We start from the raw sequence: 25,130 nt of genomic DNA, 5'->3' as shown, positions 1-25,130 counted from the left end.
TCAGTGGGGGGAGTAGTGCCACATCATTGGTGTCAGTGGGAGGAATAGTGCCACATCATTGGTGTCAGTGGGGGGAATAGTGCCCCATCACTGGTGTCAGTGGGAGGAATAGTGCCCCATCATTGGTGTCAGTGGGAGGAATAGTGCCCCATCCTTGGTGTCAGTGGGAGGAATGGTGCCCCATCATTGGTGTCAGTGGGAGGAATAGTGCCCATCATTGGTGTCAGTGGGAGGAATAGTGCCCATCATTGATGTCAGTGTGGTGGAGGGGAGAATAGTGCCCCATCATTGGGGTCAGGGGAAATAGTGTCCCATCGTTGGTGTCAGTGGGGGGGGGGGGGGAAATAGTGTCCCATCGTTGGTGTCAGTGGGGGGAGGAATAGTGCCCCATCGTTGGTGTCAGTGGGGGGAGGAATAGTGCCCCATCGTTGGTATTAGTGACAGCCTGGGCTCGCTCTCTCACTTACCTGTCAGCTGTCTTCCTTCTCTGGCCGCTCTCCTCTTCACTCGCTCCGGCAGCTCCCTCGATCTTCTTTGATGTACGCGCGCTGCCGCTCGGCTCCTCCTCTCCAAGCTCCACCTCCTCGCCGGTGATTGGCCGCCTGTGTGCCTCTCCTGAGCTACAGTTCCGGTGGCCAATCAGCGGCGAGGAGGCGGAGCTGCTGAGCGATCCCGGAGGTGTGGCCAGGTGACAGGAGCAGCGTATCATCCCGCCCACACATCGCCGGAGAGAGGAGCGGTGTCTCGGTTCCTAAGACCATCGGAAATGTGTTTTCCGATGGTCTTAGGCGACCCCTGGGAAATGGTCGTTCGACCCCCAAAGGGGTCGCGACCCCCAGGTTGAGAACCACTGATCCAGAGTGAGGGCACTTTAATATAGGAGGTGTGTTACTGGCCACATCACCAGGTAAAAACAGAGGGGAAAAGGGCCTAAAAAAAAGAAAACTAATGCAGCCACCACATCTAATTTTCCGTAAGATGCAATATATTACATTTTTGGTTTGGGGATTAATACCACTTTAACTGACACCCTGATGATGGGCCATGGTGCGTGTGCCCAGTTGAAAGATCCTGAAGAGACAGCCGGCTTCCTGGTGATGTCACAGAAGATGGCAGCTCAGGACCCGGAGCAGGAGGGTGAGGGTGACTGAAGTTCCTCTTTAAATTGCAGGTATAATCCAAAATTTTTTTTTTTTAGTCATGGATAAAGTAGGAACACAATAACCCCCCACCATGGGTTTTTTTTTTTTTTTTTTACTGTTTGTCAACCACTGAGGAGATATCCCTAAACTTCACTGTCCACGGTCTGCAACAACAGGATGCTAGAAGAAATCTCCTACCCACATGGAAGAAAAATATATTTGAAAAATATTCTTCCCAAATATATTGCCATATACTACAAATACATATACTATACTGAAATACTACAATTTTGTCCATATTCTATATATATATATATATATATGTATTTGTGTGTATATATATATATATATATATATATATATATATATATAAAAAAAAGTAATTTTAACATACATTTGTAAATGCATTCCAAAAATGTAGATTTGTATATTTAAAGACATACAGAATAATTAAAAAGTATTTTTAAAAATATGTTTCATATATTTTGTAATAAAAAACATGCTAACTATATATATATATAAATAAATGTTAAAATTATTTTCTATGTGTTAAAAAAAATCTGAAGAATACCTTTTAAACATATATTTTTTTCAAATATATTCTTCAGATTTTTTTAACATATGAAAAAGTCATTTCACCATATATTTGTAAATGCATTCCAAAAATGTAGATTTGTATTTTTAAACACATACAGTGTGTGTGTATATATATATATACATATACACACACACACACACTGCATGTTGAAATGTTTTTATTACAAAATAAATGAAAAATATTTAAAAATATTAGTTTCAAATATACTGTATGTCTTTAAAAATACAAATCTACATTTTTGGAATGCATTTAAAAATATATGTTAAAATGACTTTTTATATGTTAAAAAAAAAATCTGAAGAATAGATTTTAAAAATATATATTTAATTTTTTTTTTTTTTTAATGTAGTCTTCGGATTTCTTTTCAACACATAAAGTAATTTTAACATATATTTTTTCATATATTAATATGATATATATATATATATAAATATATATATTATTTTTTATTTTTTTTAAATATATTGAATATAGCCAAAATTGTAGTATTTCAAACATATGGAAATATATTTGGGAAGAATATTTTTAAAATATATTTCAAATATATTTTTCTTCCATGCTGGTAAAGTCATGCAATGCTCTGTTGCAATTTTGTGCATTGCAGTGGAAAGTATTCACGTGGTCGTGTTTGTGTCACGCTAAAATGTATCCGAAGTGCATCATCCGGCATGAGCTTTAGTCTCTGAAGAGTGATCCGCATTCTGTTCGCTCCTCAGGGAGCATTGGACAGGCAGTAAGGAGGTGTTGTATTGCCTCCTCACCAGCCGCTTTAACTCCTTGATCGCTGAACTAGCATCCTGCAATTGTTTCCGTTGCAGAGCAGCCCCATTCACTTGAGCCCCATTAGTCTTTAAAAAAAATCTTACTGGTAATTGCTCGGTTATGCAACACTGTACACAATGGATACTTTTCATCATTCTTTTCACACAAATGCAGCTTTCTTTTGGTGGTATTTGATGACCACTGGGTGTTTTAATTTTTTTATTATATAAATAAAAAAAGACTGAAAACTTTGAAAAAAACCCCTAATATTTTCTACTTTCTGTTTATAAAAAAAATCTAATTTCTTCACAAATTTAGGCCAAAATGTATTCTGCTACATGTCTTAGGTAAAAAAAAATAAATCCCAATGAGTGTATATTGATTGGTTTGTGTGAAAGTTATAGCGTCTACAAACTATGGGAGATATTTGGTGGAATTTACGCCGCTATAGACGCGATACTGGTAATGGTCAAGAAGGAAGTAAAACCTTCCAGAGCTCAAGGTAATTACTCTATGTGATTGAAACCATTCTCCAAGAAAACATTCATATTGTATAGAGCTCTATACTGGTGCATCACATGTACTGCCCCCTTAAGATTTGAAAGACAGCAGCTTAAAAAATGGTGTTCCTCTCACTTTCAGGTAATGCAGTGTGACATCATCGGCTCCTCCCTATATATTGCGTCATCATAACGTGACTTCATCAGGGAATTTGGACTGCGCAGGAGTTGACGGTCCAGTAGGGACACTGACAGACAATGATGGTCCACTAGGGACACTGACAGACGATGGCGGTCTACTAAGGACACTGACAGAAGTTAACAGTCCACTGGGGACACCAAAAGACATTGACGGTCCATTAGGGACACCGACAGATGATGACGGTCCACTGGGGACACCAACAGATGTTGATACTACAATGGGACACTGACAAATGTTGATATTACAATGGGACACTGACAGATGTTGATATTACAGTGGGACACTGACAGATGTTGATATTACAATGGGACACTGACAGATGTTGATATTACAGTGGGACACTGACAGATGTTGATATTACAGTGGGACACTGACAGATGTTGATGTTACAATGGGACACTGACAGATGTTGATATTACAGTGGGACACTGACAGATGTTGATGTTACAATGGGACACTGACAGATGTTGATATTACAGTGGGACACTGACAGATGTTGATGTTACAATGGGACACTGACAGATGTTGATATTACAATGGGACACTGACAGATGTTGATATTGCAATGGGACACTGACAGATGTTGATGTTACAATGGGACACTGACAGATGTTGATATTACAATGGGACACTGACAGATGTTGATGTTACAATAGGACACTGACAGATGTTGATGTTACAATGGGACACTGACAGATGTTGATATTACAATGGGACACTGACAGATGTTGATGTTGCAATGGGACACTGACAGATGTTGATGTTGCAATGGGACACTGACAGATGTTGATGTTACAATGGGACACTGACAGATGTTGATGTTGCAATGGGACACTGACAGATGTTGATATTACAATGGGACACTGACAGATGTTGATGGGCACTGGTACAGATGTTGGTGTGCCTCACTTGGGCTGTCAGTGTGAGGAGAGGGAGAGCCATTAGGGAGATACGTGCCTTTGTTTACACATGATCGGGAAGTCAAATCAGAGAGAAGATGTCCCGATCTGTGATGTGCTGTGTCTATGTCCCACCCACCCATTTATCTACAGTGGCCAGGTAGGCTGCCTTATAGCACAAATACTGCTACAGGACGGCAGAGCTGTGGAAAATCACATTTTTATATATATATATATATATATATATATATATATATATATGTATATATATATATATACACACACACATGATTTTGCATTTCTGGGTAGGGGGCACGCCCTCTGCCCTACCTGCGCCGCTGTTGGCGGCTACAGCTGTCAGTCACTGGGTCCCGGCCAGAGATTCCACCCGGCACCTGGTGATCGCCGAAGAACACAGACAGGGGAGAGGTCTGTAAACAATACAGATCTCTCCTCTGTCAGCTCCAGCATGCTGCTTGGTTTTGCTCTGCATAGCAGGGAAATACAAAGCAGCATGCTTACACAGTACTACACACACAGCACAGTTAGTAACACAGCACATAGGTAACCCTTTGATGGCCCCAGATGTTAACCCCTTCCTGCCCAGTGCCATTAGTACAGTGTCGGGGCTTTATATTAGCACTAATCACTGTATTAGTGTCACTGGGGATGTCAGTGACACCAGGTCAGTTCCCACCCAGTGTAAATGCTATAACTTTCACGTAAACCAATTAATTTACACGTATCGGGATTTTTTTTTTTGCAACGACACAGAGCAGGATACATTTTAGCCTAAATTTATGCCGAAACTTGATTTTTATTTTTTTTTTACATTTTTTTTTTACTGGATCTGTTTTATAGCAGAGAGTCAAAAATATTGTTTTTTTTTTTCAAAATTGTTGGTCTTTTTTTTATTCATAGCGCTAAAAATAAAAAACTGCACAGGTGATCAAATACCACCGAAAGAAAGTTCCATTTGTGGGGGAAAAAAAAAGGACATAAATTTTGTTTTTGTCATGACCGCGCAATTGTCAGTTAAAGTAACGCAGCGCCGTATGGCAAAAAAAAAAAAAATGGCCTGGTCAGGAAGTGCGGTAAATCCTCTGGAGGGCGAGTGGTTAATACGTCCACACGAGCCTTTAGCTGTCACCGATTGGGTGTCCTCATTGGAAGACTCTTCCAAAGGACATTTCTGGATTTTCCTCACTTTCTGTTTCGGTGCTGATAATCAAAAAAAAGAAGAGGGACAGCAATTTAAAAAAAAAAAAAAACTGTCCGGAGTGGCGTGTGGAGCGCTCATTCTGGCCGGAGGGGCGTGGAACGCTCGTTCTGGCCCGGAGGGGTGTTGTAGCGCTCGTTCTGGTCGGAGGGGTGTGGAGCGCTCGTTCTGGCCGGAGGGGCGTGGAGCGCTCGTTGTGGCCGGAGGGGCGTGGGACGCTCGTTCTGGCCCGGAGGGGTGTTGTAGCGCTCGTTCTGGTCGGAGGGGCGTGGAACGCTCGCTTTGGCCCGGAGGGGCGTGGAACGCTCGCTCTGGCCCGGAGGGGCGTGGAACGGTCGCTCTGGCCCGGAGGGGCGTGGAACGCTCGCTCTGGCCCGGAGGGGCGTGGAACGCTCGCTCTGGCCCGGAGGGGCGTGGAACTCTCGCTCTGGCCCGGAGGGGCGTGGAACGCTCGCTCTGGCCCGGAGGGGCGTGGAGCGCTCGCTCTGGCCCGGAGGGGCGTGGAGCGCTCGCTCTGGCCCGGAGGGGCTTGGAACGCTCGCTCTGGCCCGGAGGGGCGTGGAACGCTCGCTCTGGCCCGGAGGGGCGTGGAACGCTCGCTCTGGCCCGGAGGGGCGTGGCTACAAGGTCACCCGCACACTGCAGCACTCCCACTTGTGCGGAAGACGTCGACACTACGTATTGCCCGACGAATGATTTTTTTAGATTGGTTAATGTGGGCCACGATTTCGACCAATGAATGAACGCCTGTCGGTCGTCTGATGACCGATCGGTCGATTTTCTAATCGTGTATTTCCACTTTTAGCTTCTCTACCAATAAAATAAATAAATTGCCTTTATATACAGTCCAGGGGCGGACTGACCATTTGGAAACTCGGGCACTGCCCGGGGCCCGGGGTCAGTAGGGGGCCCCATGAGATGCCCCTGGTACCTTTTTCTTAGGCTTTTCTGAGTTTGGGCAAGGACACAGGGGCCCCATGATCCCCTATTACCCGGGGGCCCCAGGAGTTGTCAGTCCACCCCTGATACAGTCTAATGAGGATTGCAGCAGATGTCGGTACTTAGTAAGATTTATGGCCATGCGTGGCTGAAGGATTTACAGAGACGGCGGGTATTCGGTCATCGTTAATAGTGGGGGGGCGGCAGTCAGTAAATATTTATAGACAGGCATGGCGTCTTGTAAACATTTATAGACAAAATGGGAGAAGGCAGAATGTAAATCTTTCCGAAGACTCCATTGTAACCGAAACAGCTGGAGACAAGCCCAAAAACCTCTCCATCCGCGGTGTCAGGAAAAGCGCGGTAGCTGCAAGAGTCATGATTCACAAGACGCACTCCATCAGCCGCTGACAGTATACAAGCTGTGTAATCTGAACAAATCTCCCCCCCTCCCCCCGCTATAAAACACCCTTTAATTAGACACGTAGACATCCCTGACAGTAGAGGATTACACTCTTTTTTTATTTCTCTTTAGATCTCCTCCACAATTACTTTCATCCAACTTTTCCCTGTAGACAGAGCCTTGCACATACTCAGACGCGCGCTCTGGCCGGAGGGGCGTGGAGCCTTGCACATACTCAGACTCCAATCCTGTGCAATGGTAGAGCACATGTGCACACTGCCATGTAACGGAGGGGGGGTCAAACTCAATGTAACTGCGGGGGCCGCATCATCATTATGGTTGACCTCAAAGAGCCAGGTGTATCTGTACGACTATATGTCCAGAACCCCCCCTTCATCAGATGTCAAGAACCCCCCCACCACCACCAATGGAAGTCAAGACAAGAGTCCCCCACCCTCATTTACATCATATTTACATCAGACATGAGATAGAGAGATACAAAGTAACATTGTTTATAAACATCGATCAGATGGGAGATAGAGAGATACAAAGTAACATTGTTTATAAACATCGATCAGACGGGAGAGAGAGAGGTACAAAGTAACATTGTTTATTAACATCGATCAGATGGGAGATACAAAGTAACATTGTTTATAAACATCGATCAGACAGGAGATAGAGATACAAAGTAACATTGTTTATAAACATCGATCAGACGGTAGATAGAGATACAAAGTAACATTGTTTATAAACATTGATCAGACAGGAGATGGAGAGATACAAAGTAACATTGTTTATAAACATCGATCAGACGGGAGATAGAGAGATACAAAGTAACATTGTTTATAAACATCGATCAGACGGGAGATAGAGAGATACAAAGTAACATTGTTTATAAACATCGATCAGACGGGAGATAGAGATACAAAGTAACATTGTTTATAAACATCGATCAGACGGGAGATAGAGAGATACAAAGTAACATTGTTTATAAACATCGATCAGACGGGAGATAGAGATACAAAGTAACATAGTCTGGCTGAAAAAAAGACAAAAGTCCATCCAGTTCAACCATAAAAAAAAATAAAAAAGTTATAATCCTTCACTCATTGATCTTTACCTCTCGTTCTCTCCTCAGATATATTCCATCAACCACGATGACTCTGGAGGCTCCTCCCTGGAGGTCACCGTTCCTCGTGATCTGGCGGATGGATTTATTAAAGCGGAGCTCCACCCAAAAGGGGAAGTTCCGCTCTAAGGACTGCTCCCCCACTCCCCATTAAGGATTGGCACCTGGGGGGGGGGGCGGGAGGGAGCAGGTAACCAAATTTTATAGGTACCCGCTCTCACTTTCGGTCCGATCGCCTAAATGGAAGTTGTCCTCCCTCCCGTAGTCTTTTGGGACACGTGACAGGTCCCAGAAGACTACAGGACCATTCATGAATCGCAGCGCTACTCGCGCATGCGCAGTGGGCACCCAGCAGTGAAGCCGCAAGCTGTCACAGCCAGGTGCCCACACTGAAGATGCCGGCCTCCTGGAATACAGGACGGCCGGTGAAACGGGCTGCGGGGGACACACCACGGGACAGAGGGACAGGTAAGTGTCTGTTTTTTAAAAGTCAGCAGCTACAGTTTTGTAGCTTAACCTATAATATGGTGCAGTGCTAGAAAACTATAATAAAATATAAATGACTCTAAAAAAATATATAAATGCATATACACACAATAATGTGAAAATATAGGAGATCCTACAGGGATCTATCGCAAAGTGCCATATAGTGCAAATGGTGAAATGAACCAATAGGTCCCAAAAATGGACCCTAATACAAAGTGAAAAAAAACTAAAAACTTCTCAATCCCAAAATGGGATAATATTCACACACCAAACGATTATCCCATCACTGGGATTCACTTTATTACGTTTGGTGTGTGAATATTATCCCATTTTGGGATTGGGAAGTTTTTAGTTTTTTTTCACTTTGTATTAGGGTCCATTTTTGGGACCTATTGGTTCATTTCACCATTTGAGTTGAGTTTAAAGCTGAAAATTGGCCTGGACAGGAAGGGGGGGAAAGTGCCCGGACCGGAAGGGGGGGAAAGTGTCCGGACCGGAAGGGGATGAAAGTGTCCGGACCGGAAGGGGATGAAAGTGTCCGGACCGGAAGGGGATGAAAGTGTCCGGACCGGAAGGGGTAAAAGTGTCCGGACCGGAAGGGGATGAAAGTGTCCGGACCGGAAGGGGATGAAAGTGTCCGGACCGGAAGGGGATGAAAGTGTCCGGACCGGAAGGGGATGAAAGTGTCCGGACCGGAAGGGGTAAAAGTGTCCGGACCGGAAGGGGTAAAAGTGTCCGGACCGGAAGGGGTAAAAGTGTCCGGACCGGAAGGGGGGAAAGTGTCCGGACCGGAAGGGGGGGAAAGTGTCCGGACCGGAAGGGGGGGAAAGTGTCCGGACCGGAAGGGGGGGAAAGTGTCCGGACCGGAAGGGGGGAAAGTGTCCGGACCGGAAGGGGGGAAAGTGTCCGGACCGGAAGGGGGGGAAAGTGTCCGGACCGGAAGGGGGGGAAAGTGTCCGGACCGGAAGGGGGGGAAAGTGTCCGGACCGGAAGGGGGGGAAAGTGTCCGGACCGGAAGGGGGGGAAAGTGTCCGGACCGGAAGGGGGGGAAAGTGTCCGGACCGGAAGGGGGGGAAAGTGTCCGGACCGGAAGGGGGGGAAAGTGTCCGGACCGGAAGGGGGGGAAAGTGTCCGGACCGGAAGGGGGGGAAAGTGTCCGGACCGGAAGGGGGTTAAAGTGTCCGGACCGGAAGGGGGGGAAAGTGTCCGGACTGGAAGGGGGTTAAAGTGTCCGGACTGGAAGTGGTTAAAGATAGAAATGCACGTTTGGGAGATATACTGTATAAGACAAAAGGGCAGTTCGACACTTTTCAAGAATTGAAGAATAAAAGAAATTTGTTTTTAGTTTTAGATAAACTGTGATATTACAAATTGGGAGATTTTGTCTCAACACCTCCTCAGCCTCTGAGGATGACGGGGGACATGTTCCCATTTGAAAGACTGCTGAGCTCCAAGACAAGTTGTGGACATCTAACATCTAGGATTGATAAGATCTTGGTTGAATTGGAGGGAGCTGGGTCACCATCGTTCTTGGAGGGTTGGGAAAGAGAATTGGGTATAAATATGAATGATCACCAGAAGAGGAAAATGTTCAAGTTAAGGCACGGGGTGATGAACACGAATATAGTTGAGATGAATTATAAATGTTTGTCTAGATCAGCGGTAGGCAACCTGCGGCTCTTTAGCTGTTGTGGAACTACATTTCCCATGAGGCATTGTAAAAATGACAAAACTGACAGTTACAGCTATGAATTGCAGAGGCATGATGGAACTTGTAGTCCTGCGGCTCTCAGGTTGCCTACCCCTGATCTTGATGGTATTGTACACCGAGTGTGGCACATAGACAGAGAGAAGAAGTATCACCTGTATGTTGGAGAGGATGTGGGGCAATAGGGACAATGGCTCCTATATGATGGTACCAGAGAATTTCAATGGTTAAAGAGATCTATATATATGACTAGATTAATAGGAGGGGAAAGAGAGGATAAGATGACATTGGACAGGGGTGTGTTTAAGGGGGGGGTGGGGGAATGGGGATAAACTTTATATGTATGATGTAAAAAGATTTATGATGGTTTTGTAAGATATTTTTTTCTTAAAAGAGAATTTAATAAAAGATATAATGGAAAAAAAAAGAAATTGCATTGGAACTGTAATGTCTGCCTTCATTTTGTAAAGCGCTGAGCAAACTGTTGGTGTTATATAAATCCTGTATAATAATAATATTTATGATGATTATTATTATTATTTATTAATAATAATATTCCAGTTAATGTATTTATTTATATTAGTTATTTTATTTTTGTTTTATCATTTATGTAATAATATTACTATTATTATGACTTATTATTTCAGTTATTTAAATTATTTGTTTTACTTATTTATCTAGTTAGTTAGTGAGGTTCATTAATGGAACATTCAGAAATTGTATTGTAACTGTAATGTCTACCTTCATTTTGTAAAGCGCTGAGCAAATTGTTGGCGCTATATAAATCCTGTAAAATATTATTATTATTATTATATTAGTATAATAATAATATTTATTATTATTATTAATATTCCAGTTAATGTATTTATTTTAGTTATTTTATTTTTGTTTTATCATTTATGTAATAATATTACTATTATTATGACTTGTTTCAGTTATTTAATTTGTCTTACTTATTTATCTACTTAGTGAGGTTAGTTAATGGAACATTCAGAAATTGTATTGTAACTGTAATGTCTGCCTCCATTTTGTAAAGCGCTGAGCAAACTGTTGGCGACATAAATCCTGTATAATAATAATATTTATGATGATGATTATTATTATTATTATTTATTAATAATAATATTCCAGTTAATGTATTTATTTATATTAGTTATTTTATTTTTTGTTTTATCATTTATGTAATAATATTACTATTATTATGACTTATTATTTCAGTTATTTAATTTATTTGTTTTACTTATTTATCTAGTTAGTTAGTGAGGTTAGTTAATGGAACATTCAGAAATTGTATTGTAACTGTAATGTCTGCCTTCATTTTGTAAAGCGCTGAGCAAATTGTTGGCGCTATATAAATCCTGTAAAATAATATTATTTTTATTATATTAGTATATTAATAATTATTATTATTATTATTATTATTATTAATAATAATATTCCAGTTAATGTATTTATTTTAGTTATTTTATTTTTGTTTTATCTTTTATGTAATAATATTACTATTATTATGACTTGTTTCAGTTATTTAATTTGTTTTACTTATTTATCTACTTAGTGAGGTTAGTTAATGGAACATTCAGAAATTGTATTGTAACTGTAATGTTTGCCTCCATTTTGTAAAGCGCTGAGCAAACTGTTGGCGCGATATAAATCCTGTATAATAATAATAATAATTTATTAATAATAGTATTATTCCAGTTAATGTATTTATATTATTTTATCATTTATGTAATAATATTAATATTATTATTACTTATTATTTCAGTTATTTAATTTATTTGTTTTACTTATTTATTTAGTTAGATATTTAGTCAGTTAATGGAACAATCAGAAGGTCTTGTTGCAGAACCCCTCAGCCCCACTGACCGAGCTGCAGGCAAACACAGATTAGATGGGGAAATAAGTTTTTTCATGACAGAACCCGCTGACAAGATAAGGGGATGATAATGGGCCGAGAACCTGCGGAGTTATTGGACGGAGAATGCGGCTTCTCGTGAGTTGATCCAGGGTTCAGGAATCGTACGTGGGAACGTCCCGGCGTTGCCCGCTCCACATTTGTTAGACATTAGACTCCGCAGATTCATATATTTTTTCATTAATGGACAATGATGAACTGCATGTCTAATGTAATAGAAAGAAGAATTCCTGCAGAAAAAAAGTCCAAAAACTCCTGAGAAATGTGCTTTAGTCAACAAGTGTTCTCCCGCCGCCAGCCAAAATTCCATTTCTATGGAGATGCCTTGGCGGGTTTTTTTTTATCATTGCCGTATTCTGCTCCAAAAATTGAGACACATGTAGAGTGACTCAAACAAATGGTCTATAACGAGCCGGTCCCCCCACATGTTCATTATTAAGAAGCAATGATCGTTGGAGTGTAACCACTTCAAATAGTGTCCCTCTGTCTGCAAGAAGCCCAGCAATGCCACAACAAAACAGCCAGAGCTCTGATCTTTTTATGTGCCTACATGTGCTCCACATACACTGTCTGAGCCGAGGAGAGAGGCAATCCGCGGCTTCAGGAATTAATATTCCCGGCTATGACCTCATTGGTGACCAATCACATTCATCAGGCATGGAGGAGAACTGCCTGAACTTGGGGACTGGGGTGTAGGTATGTGCTCACACCTGCTGCAACATGGTGCTCATCAACATTCAACAATTGACTACCAATGTAAGGAACATTCTCCCCACTGACCCCCAATGTAAGGGACATTCTTCCCACTGACCATCAATGTAAGGGACATTCTTCCCACTGACCCCCAATGTAAGGGACATTCTTCCCACTGACCCCCAATGTAAGGGACATTCTTCCCACTGATCACCAATGTAAGGGACATTCTTCCCACTGACCACCAATGTAAGGGACATTCTTCCCACTGATCACCAATGTAAGGGACATTCTTCCCACTGATCACCAATGTAAGGGACATTCTTCCCACTGACCACCAATGTAAGGGACATTCTTCCCACTGACCCCCAATGTAAGGAACATTCTTCCCACTGACCCCCAATGTAAGGAACAATCTTCCCACTGACCCCCAATGTAAGGGACATTCTTCCCACTGATCACCAATGTAAGGAGCATTCTTCCCACTGATCACCAATGTAAGGAGCATTCTTCCCACTGACCCCCAATGTAAGGAACAATCTTCCCACTGACCCCCAATGTAAGGGACATTCTTCCCACTGATCACCAATGTAAGGGACATTCTTCACACTGATCACCAATGTAAGGAGCATTCTTCCCACTGACCACCAATGTAAGGGACATTCTTCCCACTGACCCCCAATGTAAGGGACATTCTTCCCACTGACCCCCAATGTAAGAGACATTCTTCCCACTGACCCCCAATGTAAGGGACATTCTTCCCACTGATCACCAATGTAAGGGACATTCTTCCCACTGACCACCAATGTAAGGGACATTCTTCCCACTGACCACCAATGTAAGGGACATTCCTCCCACTGACCCCCAATGTAAGGAACAATCTTCCCACTGACCCCCAATGTAAGGGACATTCTTCCCACTGACCCCCAATGTAAGGAACATTCTCCCCACTGACTACCAATGTAAGGGACATTCTTCCCACTGACCCCCAATGTAAGGAACATTCTTCCCACTGATCACCAATGTAAGGGACATTCTTCCCACTGACCACCAATGTAAGGAACATTCTTCCCACAGACCCCCAATGTAAGGAACAATCTTCCCACTGACCACCAATGTAAGGAACATTCTTCCCACTGACCCCCAATGTAAGGAACATTCTTCCCACTGAGCACCAATGTAAGGGACATTCTTCCCACTGATCACCAATGTAAGGGACATTCTTCCCACTGATCCCCAATGTAAGGGACATTCTTCCCACTGAGCACCAATGTAAGGGACATTCTTCCCACTGAGCACCAATGTAAGGGACATTCTTCCCACTGAGCACCAATGTAAGGAACATTCTTCCCACTGGCCCCCAATGTAAGGGACATTCTTCCCACTGACTACCAATGTAAGGAACATTCTTCCCACTGACCCCCAATATAAGGAACAAACTTTCCACTGACAACCAATATAAGGGACATTCTTCCCACTGACCCCCAATGTAAGGGACATTCTTCCCACTGACCCCCAATGTAAGGGACATTCTTCCCACTGATCACCAATGTAAGGGACATTCTTCCCACTGACCACCAATGTAAGGGACATTCTTCCCACTGACCACCAATGTAAGGGACATTCTTCCCACTGATCCCCAATGTAAGGGACATTCTTCCCACTGAGCACCAATGTAAGGGACATTCTTCCCACTGAGCACCAATGTAAGGGACATTCTTCCCACTGAGCACCAATGTAAGGAACATTCTTCCCACTGACCCCCAATGTAAGGGACATTCTTCCCACTGATCACCAATGTAAGGGACATTCTTCCCACTGACCCCCAATGTAAGGGGCATTCTTCCCAATGACCCCCAATGTAAAGGACATTCTTCCCACTGAGCACCAATGTAAGGGAGATTCTTCCCACTGATCACCAATGTAAGGGACATTCTTCCCACTGACCACCAATGTAAGGGCCATTCTTCTCACTGACCACCAATGTAAGGGACATTCTTCCCACTGACCCCCAATGTAAGGGACATTCTTCCCACTGACCCCCAATGTAAGGAACAGTCTTCCCACTGACCCCCAATGTAAGGGACATTCTTCCCACTGACCCCCAATGTAAGGGACATTCTTCCCACTGACCACAAATGTAAGGGACATTCTTCCCACTGACCCCCAATGTAAAGGACATTCTTCCCACTGAGCACCAATGTAAGGGACATTCTTCCCACTGACCACCAATGTAAGGGGCATTCTTCCCACTGACCACCAATGTAAGGGACATTCTTCCCACTGACCCCCAATGTAAAGGACATTCTTCCCACTGAGCACCAATGTAAGGAGCATTCTTCCCACTGACCAGCAATGTAAGGGACGTTCTTCCCACTGACCCCCAATGTAAGGGACGTTCTTTCCACTGACCCCCAATGTAAGGGAGATTCTTCCCACTGACCACCAATGTAAGGGACGTTCTTTCCACTGACCACCAATGTAAGGGACATTCTTCCCACTGACCACCAATGTAAGGGACATTCTTCCCACTGACCCCCAATGTAAGGGACATTCTTCCCACTGACCACCAATGTAAGGGACATTCTTCCCACTGACCCCCAATGTAAGGGACATTCTTCCCACTGACCCCCAATGTAAGGGGCATTCTGCCCAATGATCCCCAATGTAAAGGACATTCTTCCCACTGAGCACCAATGTAAGGAGCATTCTTCCCACTGACCCCCAATGTAAGGGGCATTCTTCCCAATGACCCCCAATGTAAAGGACATTCTTCCCACTGAGCACCAATGTAAGGGAGATTCTTCCCACTGACCCCCAATGTAAGGAACATTCTTCCCACTGAGCACCAATGTAAGGGGCATTCTTCCCACTGACAACCAATGTAAGGGACATTCTTCCCACTGACCCCCAATGTAAAGGACATTCTTCCCACTGACCCCCAATGTAAGGGACATTCTTCCCACTGACCACCAATGTAAGGGACGTTCTTCCCACTGACCACCAATGTAAGGGACGTTCTTCCCACTGACCCCCAATGTAAGGGACGTTCTTTCCACTGACCCCCAATGTAAGGGAGATTCTTCCCACTGACCACCAATGTAAGGGACATTCTTCCCACTGACCACCAATGTAAGGGACATTCTTCCCACTGACCCCCAATGTAAGGGACATTCTTCCCACTGACCACCAATGTAAGGGACATTCTTCCCACTGACCCCCAATGTAAGGGACATTCTTCCCACTGACCCCCAATGTAAGGGGCATTCTGCCCAATGATCCCCAATGTAAAGGACATTCTTCCCACTGAGCACCAATGTAAGGAGCATTCTTCCCACTGACCCCCAATGTAAGGGGCATTCTTCCCAATGACCCCCAATGTAAAGGACATTCTTCCCACTGAGCACCAATGTAAGGGAGATTCTTCCCACTGACCCCCAATGTAAGGGACGTTCTTTCCACTGACCCCCAATGTAAGGGAGATTCTTCCCACTGACCCCCAATGTAAGGGACATTCTTCCCACTGACCCCCAATGTAAGATCGTTCTTTCCACTGACCCCCAATGTAAGGGACATTCTTCCCACTGAGCACCAATGTAAGGGACATTCTTCCCACTGATCACCAATGTAAGGAACATTCTTCCCACTGACCCCCAATGTAAGGGACGTTCTTTCCACTGACCCCCAATGTAAGGGACATTCTTCCCACTGACCACCAATGTAAGGGACATTCTTCCCACTGACCCCCAATGTAAGGGGCATTTTTCCCACTGACCACCAATGTAAGAGACATTCTTCCCACTGACCACCAATGTAAGGGACATTCTTCCCACTGACCCCCAATGTAAGGGGCATTTTTCCCACTGATCACCAATGTAAGGGACATTCTTCCCACTGACCACCAATGTAAGGGACATTCTTCCCACTGACCCCCAATGTAAGGGGCATTCTTCCCACTGACCACCAATGTAAGGGACATTCTTCCCACTGACCCCCAATGTAAGGGGCATTTTTCCCACTGACCACCAATGTAAGGGACATTCATCCCACTGATCACCAATGTAAGGGACATTCTTCCCACTGACCACCAATGTAAGGGACATTCATCCCACTGATCACCAATGTAAGGGACATTCTTCCCACTGACCACCAATGTAAGGGACATTCATCCCACTGATCACCAATGTAAGGGACGTTCTTCCCACTGATCACCAATGTGAGGAAAATTCTCCTCGCTGATAACCTATTACAAGAGCATTATTCATTTAAGTACCTCAAGAACCCGGACTGGAAGTCTTCCAAGATGTTGCTAAGTGAGGCCTAGCTGTTACTGCTCACCACCTCCATCCCAAGAGCAAGCTCTTCTCTGATTTGAACCCCCTCACATGTGCTTTCTCTCCCCTGATGCAGTAGCTCTGAGCTCAATGTTTGAGAGCTCACTCCTGTGATGGTGGAGGTGAGCAGTAATGACCAAGCCTCACTTAGCAACATCCTAGCAACATCCTGGGAGTATTTCCATCAGGCTTCAGGAGATATGACCAATCCCTATAGCAAGGGCATTATTCAACTTTGGTCAAAGCTGCAAAGTTTGTTGCTAAGCACAGACGCACCTTACCTGCACAGGTAGATATTTTGGTAAAAAAAAAACCTACTGTGTGCAGCTACCCTCCCCCATACTTACCTGAGCCCAATCTCCATCCATTTATGTGCATGAGAGCAGCAGCTCCCTCCTTGTTGGCTCAGTGACAATGGCGTTTGCTGCTGTCAATCACAGCCAGTGAGAAGGAGGGAGGGAGTGAGGGGGGGGAGTTAGGCTGAGCTGAGCTCTGTGTGTGTCTATGGACACGCAGAGCGGGGCTCAGGAGCAAGCACGCACGAATGCCTCCATAGCGAGCAGTTTGCTATGGAGGCACTTGTTTGAAAGCGTAGCTCCACCCAAAAAGGGAAGTTCTGCTTTTAAAGACTGCTCTCCCACTCCCCATTAAGGATTGGCAAATTTGGGGGGAGTGGGGGGGAGCGGGTACCCGAATTTGACAGGTACCAGCTCCCACGTCCGGTGTCCTCCCTCTCCGAGGTCTTTTGGGACACGTGACAGGTCCCAGAAGACTACAGGACCATTCATGAAGCGCAGCGCCTTCACGCACATGCGCAGTGGGCACCCCGCAGTGAAACTGCAAGCTGTCACAGCCGGGTGCCCACACTAAAGATGCCGGCGCCAGTGCCAGCATATAGGTTTGTCTGGTAAGGAGAAGAATTGTATTTCCTCTGGCCGTGATTAACCCCTTCCATACCGGACACTTTCCCCCCCTTCCATACCGGACACTTTCCCCCCCTTCCATACCGGACACTTTCCACCCCTTCCATACCGGACACTTTCCCCCCCTTCCATACCGGACACTTTCCACCCCTTCCATACCGGACACTTTCCCCCCCTTCCATACCGGACACTTTCCCCCCCTTCCATACCGGACACTTCCCCCCCCTTCCATACCGGACACTTCCCCCCCCCCTTCTAGTCCGGATACTTTCACCCCCTTCCAGTCCGGACACTTTCACCCCCTTCCATACCGGACACTTTCCCCCCCCCCTTCCAGTCCGGATACTTCCCCCCCCCCCTTCCAGTCCGGACACTTTCCCCCCCTTCCAGTCCGGACACTTTCCTCCCCTTCCAGTCCGGACACTTTCCCCCCCTTCCATACCGGACACTTTCCCCCCCTTCCATACCGGACACTTTCCCCCCCTTCCATACCGGACACTTTCCCCCCCTTCCATACCGGACACTTTCCCCCCCTTCCATACCGGACACTTTCCCCCCCTTCCATACCGGACACTTTCCACCCCTTCCATACCGGACACTTTCCCCCCCTTCCATACCGGACACTTCCCCCCCCCCCCCCCTTCCAGTCCGGATACTTTCACCCCCTTCCAGCCCGGACACTTTCACCCCCTTCCATACCGGACACTTTCCCCCCCCCCTTCCATACCAGACACTTTCCCCCCCCCCTTCCAGTCCGGATACTTTCCCCCCCCCCTTCCAGTCCGGATACTTCCCCCCCCCCCCTTCCAGTCCGGACACTTTCCCCCCCTTCCAGTCCGGACACTTTCCTCCCTTTCCAGTCCGGACACTTTCCCCCCCTTCCAGTCCGGACACTTTCCCCCCCTTCCAGTCCGGACACTTCCCCCCCCCCCCTTCCAGTCCGGACACTTTCCCCCCCTTCCAGTCCGGACACTTTCCCCCCCTTCCAGTCCGGACACTTTCCCCCCCTTCCAGTCCGGACACTTTCACCCCCTTCCATACCGGACACTTTCCCCCCCTTCCAGTCCGGACACTTTCCCCCCCTTCCAGTCCGGACACTTTCCCCCCCTTCCAGTCCGGACACTTTCCCCCCCTTCCAGTCCGGACACTTTCCCCCCCTTCCAGTCCGGACACTTTCCCCCCCTTCCAGTCCGGACACTTTCACCCCCTTTCATACCGGACACTTTCCCCCCCCCTTCCAGTCCGGATACTTCCCCCCCCCCCCCTTCCAGTCCGGATACTTCCCCCCCCCCTTCCAGTCCGGATACTTCCCCCCCCCCCCCTTCCAGTCCGGATACTTTCACCCCCTTCCAGTCCGGACACTTCCCCCCCCCCTTCCAGTCTGGATACTTTCACCCCCTTCCAGTCCGGACACTTCCCCCCCCCTTCCATACCGGACACTTCCCCCCCTTCCAGTCCGGATACTTTCACCCCCTTCCGGTCCGGACACTTTCCCCCCTTCCAGTCCGGACACTTTCCCCCCCTTCCATATCGGACACTTCCCCCCCCTTCCATACCGGACACTTTTCCCCCCCCTTCCAGTCCGGATACTTCCCCCCCCTTCCAGTCCGGATACTTCCCCCCCCTTCCAGTCCGGATACTTCCCCCCCCTTCCAGTCTGGACACTTTCCCCCCCCTTCCAGTCCGGACACTTTCCCCCCCTTCCAGTCCGGACACTTTCACCCCCTTCCAGTCCGGACACTTTCCCCCCCTTCCATACCGGACACTTTCCCCCCCCCCTTCCAGTCCGGATACTTCCCCCCCCCCCCCCCTTCCAGTCCGGACACTTTCCCCCCCTTCCAGTCCGGACACTTTCCCCCCCTTCCAGTCCGGACACTTTCCCCCCCTTCCAGTCCGGACACTTTCCCCCCCTTCCAGTCCGGACACTTTCACCCCCTTCCATACCGGACACTTTCCCCCCCCCTTCCAGTCCGGATACTTCCCCCCCCCCTTCCAGTCCGGATACTTCCCCCCCCCTTCCAGTCCGGATACTTTCACCCCCTTCCAGTCCAGACACTTTCACCCCCAGGGCAATTTTCAGCTTTCAGCGCTATCACACTTTGAATGACAATTGCGCGGTCATGCAACACTGTACCCGTATGAATTTTTTAGCATTTTTTTGAGACAGATAAAGCTTTATTTTGGTGATATTTATTCACCGCTGGGATTTTTTTTTTTTTTTTCTATATAAATGAAAAAGCCCAAAATTTTTGAAAAAAAGTGTTTTTCTTATAAAATTTTGCAAATAAATAATCTTTCTTCATAAATCTCAGCCAAAATTTATTCCGTTATCTTTTTAGTAAAAAAAAAAAAATAACCCAAATTAGTTTATAACCAAAAATTATAATTTTTAAAAAAATGTTTTTTAAATTTTTATATTATTATTTATGGGGTTTCTTTTACATACTGTCACCATAGCAGTACAGTGTCATCATGGTGACACCATGTACTACTTGTGGGGGGTGATGAAGTTTGTTCGTTTTTTTTTTTTTAGACTGATTGCTTTTACACCCGTAAAGGCTGTAAAAGCAATCATTTCTCCTTCTCTCTGGCTGCATTCTTGCAGCCATTCAGAAATACTGAGTGAGCTGTGATTGGTCACAGCTTGTCACATGGTGCAAGGCTGTTGTGAATAGCCCTGTACCATGTGATCTCTGTTATCATTCACAGATTTCACACGTAGTAAGCAATGATGTCAGAAGTGACATCTTGCTTACTACTCTGCATATGATCACTGATTGTCCAATCCGTGATCACATGATCGGGACCTCACACAGAGGTCCCGTCCGACGATCGGTGTCCGGAGGACACAGTGGGTACTGGATTGACCCTGCACTGCTCCCATCCGGTTGTTTATATACATGGACTGGACAGGAGGTGTTTAACTTAACATACACACTCGCAGCGGTTCGTATAAACAGGGTGCGATTGTGATGCGGTGCAGAATGAGAAAAAAACGCTGCGGATTCCGCACCACATCGGTGTGAACCCGGGCTAAGAGATCTGCAATAAATATAGGGCAGCACAGTGGCTAAATGGTTAGCACGTCCACCTGGCAGTACTCGGGTCGCCGGTTCGAATCCCAACCACGGCACCTCCTGCCTGGAGTTTGCATGTTCTCCCTGTGCCTGCGTGGGTTTCCTCCGGGTACTCCAGTTTCCTTCCACACTCCAAAGACATGCTGGGAGATGAATTGTCTCCTGTCTAAATTGTCCCTAGTATATGTATGTATGAATGTGAGTTAGGGACCTTAGATTGTACGCTCCTCGGGGGCGGGGACTGATGTGAATGTACAATATATATGTAAAGCGCAGTGTAAATGGATGGCGCTATATAAGTACCTGAAATAAATCAATAAATCTGTCCTTTATTTCTCCCCGGAGTTTAGCTTTAAGAGCCCATAAGATGAAGAGAAAACATTTCCCGTCTCCAGATGTCACACATGAGCGGAGAGAGCGGGAGGATGGAGTCTGTCACACAATGGTGGGTTTTTCTTTTTTGTCGGTACGGAGAAAAGTCGTCACAAATTATTTATAACCAAAACACATTTTGCAATGTTCCGTTCTGGAATCCCCTAACCATTCCCAGAAGACCCGGCACCCATAAACCGAATGAAGTCCAATAGCAGCCAATGAGGACGCAGGAACGCTCCCAATTCCTGACAAGATCAATGGGAGATTTTTTTTTATTGCACTTATTAAGCAGATATAACAAAACACTTTAATGAACAAACGGAAAGGGAGCCAATAACAGAAGTGCATCGTAAGGGCTCGCTCACACGTGCCGCAGTACATGCTGCACCTCTGAAAAGTGATTCACGGTGGAATGCTTTTTAGAGGGCCTTTGACAGTTGGTGAGGAGGCGGTATGTCACCTCCTCACTGTCTGCTATAACCCTCAAAATGCCAAAGCACCACACGGACCCCGCATTCACTATATCCGGTCTCCCCGGACCCCGCATTCACTATATCCGGTCTCCCCGGACCCCGCATTCACTATATCCACTCTCCTCGGACCCCGCATTCACTATATCCGCTCTCCCCGGACCCTGCATTCAATATATCCGCTGTCCCTGGACCCCGCATTCAATATATCCGCTCTCCCCGGACCCCGCATTCACTATATCCGCTCTCCCCGGACCCCGCATTCACTATATCCGCTCTCCCCGGACCCCGCATTCACTATATCCGCTCTCCCCGGACCCCGCAATCACTATATCCGCTCTCCCCGGACCCCGCATTCACTATATACGCTCTTCCCGGACCCCGCATTCACTATATCCGCTCTCCCCGGACCCCGCATTCACTATATCCGCTCTCCCCGGATCCCGCATTCACTATATCCGCCCTCCCGGGACCCCGCATTCACTATATCCGCTCTCCCCAGGCCCCCGCATTCACTATATCCGCTCTCCCCGGACCCCGCATTCAGTATATCCGCTCTCCCCAGACCCCGCATTCACTATATCCGCTCTCCCCGGACCCCGCATTCACTATATCCGCTCTCCCCGGACCCCGCATTCACTATATCCGCTCTCCCCAGGCCCTGTGGCCCTGTGCTGATCACATGCACTCTCCCAAGAAAAAAAAACACTCTCTAGCCATATACACCAAACTGAGCATGTGTAGCTTGTCCCCAAGGCTCTGTTCTTTTAGCACATGGATTGGGGACAGTAGAAGAAGGGGAGGATCAGATAAGAAAGGATCAAACAGCCTTTTTACACAGGGTGGAGGATTATCCCCTTAGGTTCCACAGTGAGTATAACAAGCATGCTTTCCTGCCTCTACAGACTGATTGTACTGTTGGGGGTTTAGTAACACTTTAATGTTTTATGGTGTTTATTATCTGCCTGGCGTTCAGTTTTCCCATTTCTAGCCCAGTGTGGAGGACAGAGGATTCAGGACACGTACAAGGAATCCTACTATGAAGTCTCTAATATGGAGAATAAATCCATCTTTCACGTTTACGCCGGATCTTCCAAATCCCACATATGTTAGTGATCAGAAGAGCCTCTCTATGAGAAATGTTAGTGCCGGTGTCACCTGGGAGGACTTCATGTCTTACAATATAAATAAACAGAAATATCTGGTAGGGTTGGGTCTCAGCGAGCTCCATTCTATGGAAAACACCAAATATTCCACGGAGGGTAAATATTGACAGAGAATACAGGAAAGGTGGAACATCAAAGATCTTCACCAATGACACCATAAAGCCTCTAGGTCACTCCCTGGTCATCTCTCGCCTCGACTACTGCAACTCCCTCCTCATTGGCGTACCTTTACATTGGCCACCCCCCCTCCAGTCCATCATGAATGCTGCTGCCAGACCCCTCTACCTTACCAACCGCTCAGTGTCCTCCACTCCTCTCTGCCAATCCCTCCACTGACCTCCAATCAGTATCCTCCACCTCTCTCTGCCAATCCCTCCACTAACCTCCAATCAGTGTCCTCCACCCCCCTCTGCTAATCCATCCACTGACCTTCACTCAGTGTCCTCCACCCCTCTCTGATTGGAGGTCAGTGGAGGGATTGGCAGAGAGGGGTGGAGGACACTGCATGGAGGTCAGTGGAGGGATTGGCAGAGAGGGGTGGAGGACACTGATTGGAGGTCAGTGGAGGGATTGGCAGAGAGGGGTGGAGGACACTGATTGGAGGTCAGAGGAGGGATTGGCAGAGAGGGGTGGAGGACACTGATTGGAGGTCAGAGGAGGGATTGGCAGTGTCCTCCAACCCTCTGTGCTAATCCCTCCACTGACCTCCAATCAGTGTCCTCCACCCCTCTCTGCCAATCCCTCCACTGACCTCCAATCAGTGTCCTCCACCCCCCTCTGCCAATCCATCCACTGACCTTCACTCAGTGTCCTCCACCCCACTCTGATTGGAGGTCAGTGGAGGGATTGGCAGAGAGGGGTGGAGGACACTGATTGGAGGTCAGTGGAGGGATTGGCAGTGTCCTCCAACCCTCTGTGCTAATCCCTCCACTGACCTCCAACCCTCTCTGCTGATCTCTCCATTGGCTTCCACTCACAAAATACTAACAACAATGTACAAAGCCATCCACAACTAGGCCCCGTCTAACCTAGTCTCAAAATATCAACCAAACCATCCTCTCGACTCCTCCCAAGACCTCCAGTTCTCCAGCTACCTCATTTCCTCCTCCCATGCTCACCTCCAGGACTTCTCCAGAGCCTCTCCCCATCCTATGAAACTCCCTCTCCATTTTTAAGTCAGTATAAAGATGATGCCTGAGCAGCTCACCTCAGCGATCATGCGATTTGTGTCCCCCAAGAAGAGCAGATTGAGGGCCTCCTCCTCGGTGTTGGCCTGATGAAGGGACAAGTTCTTCAGGTGGATGTTCTGATCAGGATCCTCCATGATGGTCACTTTTCTAGACAGAGAATAACATTGGATGTCAAGGAATAAATAATGGACAGTCTCCAAGTCTGCCCAAGTTTCTGGGCAGATGCTGGCTTTTTTTTTTTTTTTAATTTCTTATGTGTCTTGGGGGTAGGAAGATCTTGAATGTTCAGTTTGCAAACTGCATCTTGTTTGCTGTATTTATTTTGAATCATGAGAAAGCAACAGCCGGGTATCATTTACCTGGTGTTAGAGGCCAATGGAGAGAGGGCTTCCCTTGCGGCTAAGTTCCGGACTCCCCTGAGAGTGGGACAGCAGGAGTCAGGCCCAAAGTGGCACAGGTTGCCTGTAGGAGTGCTGCTTGGTGGTCCACCCAGGAGCACAGCTGATGCACTGAGATGGGGTCTGCAGACAGGTGGTGCCTGTGCGAGGTATGCAAGCCGGGAAACAGAGGATCACAGGATAGACGGTTCAAAGCCGAGGTCAGGTACCAGGTGGAGATCGGAGCAGACGTAGTCATATGGGATAGCCGAGGTCATACACAGAGGAGTAAGAGAGAAGATCCGTTAGCCAAGCCGAGGTCATACACAGAGGAGTAAGAGAGAAGATCCGTTAGCCAAGCCGAGGTCATACACAGAGGAGCGAGAGAGAAGATCCTTTAGCCAAGCCGAGGTCATACACAGAGGAGCGAGAGAGAAGATCTGTTAGCCAAGCCGAGGTCATACACAGAGGAGCGAGAGAGAAGATCCGTTAGCCAAGCCGAGGTCATACACAGAGGAGTAAGAGAGAAGATCCGTTAGCCAAGCCGAGGTCATACACAGAGGAGCGAGAGAGAAGATCCGTTAGCCAAGCCGAGGTCATACACAGAGGAGCGAGAGAGAAAA

The 25,130-nt window shown here is 46.6% G+C and overlaps 1 protein-coding gene across 2 annotated transcripts in view; it reads right to left on the bottom strand.

The window, feature by feature from the left end:
• Positions 1-25,130, bottom strand: part of KIF6 (kinesin family member 6) — a 374,519-nt gene that overhangs the window by 269,827 nt on the left and 79,562 nt on the right. For both annotated transcript variants that reach the window (XM_089690367.1, XM_089690368.1), the window contains exon 6: positions 24,148-24,277. In XM_089690367.1, the coding sequence (XP_089546493.1) occupies positions 24,148-24,277 (130 nt within the window). The remainder of the gene's footprint in view (positions 1-24,147; positions 24,278-25,130) is intronic.

The sequence above is a fragment of the Staurois parvus genome, unplaced genomic scaffold (assembly GCF_062004578.1).
Source record: "Staurois parvus isolate SC_StPar_1 unplaced genomic scaffold, SC_StPar_1.0 ptg000529l, whole genome shotgun sequence".
Taxonomy (NCBI): Eukaryota; Metazoa; Chordata; class Amphibia; order Anura; family Ranidae; genus Staurois; species Staurois parvus.
The sequence above is the reverse complement of the archived record's forward strand: the minus strand, read 5'-3'. Positions and strand labels throughout refer to the sequence as shown.